Raw genomic sequence first — 5,751 nt, 5'->3', positions numbered from 1 at the left:
ATATATATATATATATATATATATATATATGTAAATAAATAAATAAATGATATATGTGTATCGCGCTTTTTGAATATTATATATTATGATGATTCTTTCCCTTACGGAATTAGGAGAGTTACGTATATTTCAATATATTTGTTATAATGTATATCATCTAAATTTTAACCAAAAAGAGTTTTATAAATAAATATAAATGTATATAATAAAAAATTTTCCTATACAATGTATGAATGTATGAATTAATATTAAATACAATATGTAATGTAGATCGACGTACCATAAATGTTGGTTTGTGTATTCTTCATATCACTGGTTGCGCAGCTATTTTGTATCTTTGCGATTCGTTCACGTTTTATATTCGTTAATTGTGTGTTATCTGTAACATATGAACGATGGATATTTGAAAATGTGTTTTTTATTATGCATAACTGATAATCGTTTAATAAATTCCGAAATATTTCGAAATATAAATATTCCGGATATTCGTTCCAAAATTATTCGATAAATTGGTCGAAAATAATTAATTTCGATAAATCGATAAATAATATAGATATCATTATAGATAAATATGCATCGTATCGATTTGTGTATTATCCGTAATCCGTAAATAATTTTCGATCGAATTACTTTATTTTTTTCATCAAGTTTCATCTTCACGTTAATCCATGATATCTTAAATTCACTTATTATTTGAAAGAAAAAAAAGAAAAATATACGAATGTTACACCTATGTGAGTAAAAATTTTATTTCAACAAGAAACTTCGATGATCTAGGACTATCTAAACGTTACACGATCTAATAAATACATAAATGCACATCGCCTTCGCTTGATATAATCATTGCGGATCGCGTGAACGTGTAATCGAACGTTGAAGGATTATCAAAGATGCATATAATGGATACGTAGACGAAACGTAACGCTAAATTCGCTTTTGCGATTTCAGACATGGCGCCGAGAATCGCTGTCGAGACAATGCGAGACTCCGGTCAGAAGGACAGGATGTTATTGACCCGTGGTCGTGGCAAAGTCGGAGTCGTGACAGAAGGAAAGGAAAAGCAAAATGAGAACGGTCAATGCTGGTATGTGCAGAGTGAGGCGAGGCAAAGAAAATCTCGAATACCTGCGCGATCCTTCGAGAATGCGGCTCCAGTTATTATATACGATTCGCATTACCGTTATACACGTGTCGTAGGATTGGAGGACAATTTGCCTTGAACCGTTTCAACTTACTATCGTTAGTCAACCTTGTGCAATATTAGTCTTACATTGATTTATCTCATTGCAAAAAAACACGAGATTTTATCGAGTTGCAAAATATTTTGATATGCCAATGCATTAGAGGAATGCGTCAATGATGATGATGCAATTACGGAAAACGAAATGTATATAAAGTATACGAATCGCATAATCAAACACTTTCTTCTTTCTATTGATTTTTACTTTTATTTTTTCAAACGCAGGGAAGATTTCTCTTTTCTATGAGATACGAATAATCTAAATTTGAGAATGTGAAATTTTAAAAAATTATATTTTTTAAGACCAGATTGTATTTTTTTTTACAAATGAATACATATACATATATATATATTTTTCTTTTCTTATGGTATTGAGAGTGAAAATTATTCTCAAATAGTCTCACTTATTCTTAACGCAATAAATATTTTATTTGTAAAAAATATTATTGTAAAATATTATTGTTATCGTTTGCAAAACACAATTTATGGAATTTGAAAAAAGAACAAGGATTAGGAGCTTGAATAAAATTAGCAATTAAAATTAATTTTTATTCTTTCTTTAAAATTTCTTTATAAGTGCGTCTTTCGAATTTTTTTGTAATTGTCTTTTTAAAAGCTTTGTCTCTCTCTCTTTCTATATATATATATATCTCTCGAAAACTGGCTCGAGTTGTTCCCATCGGCCCTTTTTAATCCTTCGTCCCTAGGTAGAAATTTCTCCAGATAAAAGAATGTTCGAGAAAGAATTGTGTATATTTCTCTTCTTATAGTTTTTCATTATTCTACATTATTTACAATTTCACTATCTCTCTTATAATTAACATTATCTAACATAATAGAGCTGCGATATCATAGATATACGATAATATCCGATACAATATTCACTCATCGATCTTGAAAGTTTTATTTATTAAATGTATTATCCTATCTTTACTTTTTATAATTTATAATCATTTCGCATGAATTTGAATATTTTCTTTTCGTTGATAAATAATATTTATTCGATGAATTTGACTCAATAATGCAAAAAAGAAAAAATTATGAAATAGAATTTCTTTTCTATTTAAAATCCAAACTATTACGCGTTGGATGGAAGATATTTTTGATTTTTTTTAAAAGATACGAATGTATAATAATAATTATATCGTGACATGTGATTAATTGTTTCAAAATTACCATGGTATTATTATTATTATTATTATTATTATTATTATAGACAAATTATAAAAAGCAAATATTTTTCAAATAAATATTTTTGATATAATTCTTAATATCATATAAAGTGTATATATATGCATATAATTAGATAATACAAAATAATACAAAAAATATTTTTCTTATTTCCATTTATGTTTATATGTTATTTTCTTTATTTCTATCTCTTTATTTTTTTCGATCACTTCGATTCAACGTTTTCAAATTCTATAATAAAAGATTTTACATATGATATATATATCTAATTGTATCAATATACATAAGGAAAAATTCATATGGATTTTCTAATCATTATGGTATTAATATTATGCACATACATTAAGCAACAGATTGAAGTATTTTATCAAATTAACATGGATTGATTTTTTTAAATATATTATATACTATTTAATTTATTAATTACACTATACAATTATGATTAGAACTCAAAACATGTTTGCATAAAGTCAAGATATGTAATAACAATAGTATTGTAATGACAATACTATTTATCGAAAAATAAAAAATAAACGGAAAATTGAAGAGAAAAGAAAAGAAAATATGTTATATAGAGAAAGTAAAAAAAATTAAAATTAATATTTATTTTTAATAAGATATATTTTTTTACGCTAAATTTTAATTTCTTTTCTTATTTTTTTTTCTCTTTTTTCAAAATTTTACAATTAAATCTAACAAGTAACGTATAACGTATAAGACACATATATCGAATAAACTCTCCTCGAAATTGCATAATAGTTACTAATCGTGGAAAATAATTTGATCATGCAAATGTAAAAAACATAAATATCTATGCTTCGGTCAAAACAAATGTACATATAATGATAACACAAAGGAATCAATTATTTGTCATTTTGTCGAATCATTTTGAATCGTAAAAACTTAAATATTTTTATTCAATATAAATTCGATACTATGTATATGTAACGAATATGAATAATATACGCGAGTGAATATTTATCAATGGGAAAGGGAAATGTAGATACGAAAATCTTTAACCTTTAGACGTGAGATTATTATTATTATTATTATTATTATTATTATTATTATTTTGATTCAATTATTATAAAACAATTTATAATAAACTACTTTTATTTTTAAGTCACTCTATCAAATCAAATTTTATTAAAACTAATACGTAATTATTTAAATTATTTAAATTTATTTAAAATATAGAAAATAATCGACAGATATTATCCAAGATTAAATAATAATTATTTGTGATATATACATATACATATATATATATATATGTATATACAAATATATATACATTTATATATATATATATATATATATATTTTTTTTTTTTAATTATTTAAATACAAATGAATGGAAAACATTGAACTGTATAATATTAACTGGTTTCGTAGGTGGTCGATAAAAGTTTCTGGTTTCCAACGTATTATCTACCGGTGAATGTTATACGCATTTTGCAATGATTAAGCCGTATCGTAAAACCAAACGAAAACTTATTGAAATATTGAGTAAAATCATTTAAACCGTTTAATATATTTCAAATTATCGAATATAAAACTTTTAATACGACAAATCTATAGATATCATCTATTTATTCGTTATTATTTTTGTCCAGCTTGTTGCTCGACACAAAGCGTCCTATATCCTTTTTGTTGTACCATATGTGAAACACAATCAAGCATTCGTGAATTGAGAATAAGAGACATTGATAGAGGCAAAAGTGCCGACAACGTGTTAAATATATATGCTTCAATTGATTGCGATACGAACAAAGAAACTTTAGTCAAATACTATCACCGATGCATCATCTATCTCTTCCCATTGCGATATAAACCAATTTTTTTTTCTTTCTCTTTTTTCTTCTTTTTTCATAATAAATTTTATTGAATTATATCTATTTTATTTTATTTAATTTTATTGAATATATTTATGAGAAAATTTTTGATTAACAATTCATTCAATTATAAATTTTCCAAACGCATAAAAAACGCAAAAAAAATTACAATCTATCGAAGGAACGAAAACCGTTGTAAAAAATATAATTAATGTAGCACATTATTTAATCTTCCCTCTCGATTTTTCCTTTGAAAAAAAATCTCGATTAAACTAATGAACCTCGTAAAAGATAAAAACTAATGAAAAATGATCAATGAATTTACTATTGGGCATATATTATCGTGTATGTAGAAGAAATATTAGAAAATATTTATTTAGGAAAAATCATTGGATGAGAATATAATTTATCGAGATTGAAGAAAAATGGAAAGATATTTTAGAAAAGATTCGTTGATTGTTCAGTTTGAAAAAATTGAATTGCGATTGAACTTGATCCATAGTTACAGTTTTGGCTACAGTCGCTACAATTGAATCAACTGCGCACATTTTTTGGCCCGTTATTCCGTTTTTAAGATATCACGGAATCATACCTCTTGTCTGAGCTAAAAAAAAATTATCTAAACATGTGTCTCAAGTCAAATGTTACAAGTTGCAGTGTTTTTTTACACATAAAAAAAAAGAAAAAAAAAAAGGACATATTTCCATAATCCAATATATCGATGTAATATACACGCAATTAATAAATCTTTGCATCAATTAAATTATCATCATTCTATTCTTGCTAAATTCAATATACATGTATAATACTTATACATGTATACGTATCTCTGTCGATAAAATATTATTCTGAAAGAAGTATGTATTTTATTTGTTTTATGTTCTTTTTTATTTTTATTCCTTTTATATTCTATGTTTATAAAAAAGAATTAGGTTTAGAGAATGTTAGTATCGTTTATTATATTTTATAGTTGTTTGCGTTAAAATGCGAATTATGCAATGATATTGCAAAATTTTGAAATAAAAATTAGAAAACAAAAATGGTAAAGTTCGCATCGATCCCTCTTTCATTTACGTGTATAAAAATCAAAGTTTATGTTAGCGCACGACAAGCGATTAGAAGCACGCGTAGGCGTCGCAATGTCTTTTCAACGGACACGTGTATAGATGAAATGATTCATACAATTCCCCAACAGTTATTAAGATATACAAGCAACCGATTATTAAAACTTAATGAAACTAAAAATTTGAGATATTTTTAATTCTATGGAAATTTCGTCATAGAATAAATTTAAAATACAAATTACAATTTTTAAATATTAGAATATTTAATAAAACGAAATAAGACACGCATCATCCGCGAGAATGAATGAATAATAAATAATGATATATAATTAAGTTAATACGATAAAATGAATAAATTATAATAATTTATACGTTATCTGACAATAATAAAATACAATAAAATGAAATTAAGATAAAAATAG

General features: G+C 24.8%; 1 protein-coding gene across 2 annotated transcripts in view; it reads right to left on the bottom strand.

Moving 5' to 3' along the window:
- Positions 1-5,751, bottom strand: part of LOC102672552 (organic cation transporter protein-like) — a 17,920-nt gene that overhangs the window by 10,642 nt on the left and 1,527 nt on the right. Inside the window, exon 2 of one of the 2 annotated variants that reach the window (XM_006623597.2) lies at positions 281-379. The exons of the other annotated variant lie outside the window; for it this stretch is intronic. Within the exon in view, the coding sequence (XP_006623660.1) occupies positions 281-308 (28 nt within the window). The 5' untranslated portion in view covers positions 309-379. The remainder of the gene's footprint in view (positions 1-280; positions 380-5,751) is intronic. 2 annotated transcript variants of the gene reach the window in all.

Source organism: Apis dorsata, unplaced genomic scaffold (genome assembly GCF_000469605.1).
Source record: "Apis dorsata unplaced genomic scaffold, Apis dorsata 1.3 scaffold_919, whole genome shotgun sequence".
In the NCBI taxonomy this organism is placed as follows: domain Eukaryota; kingdom Metazoa; phylum Arthropoda; class Insecta; order Hymenoptera; family Apidae; genus Apis; species Apis dorsata.
This window is presented reverse-complemented; position numbering and strand designations above follow the sequence as displayed.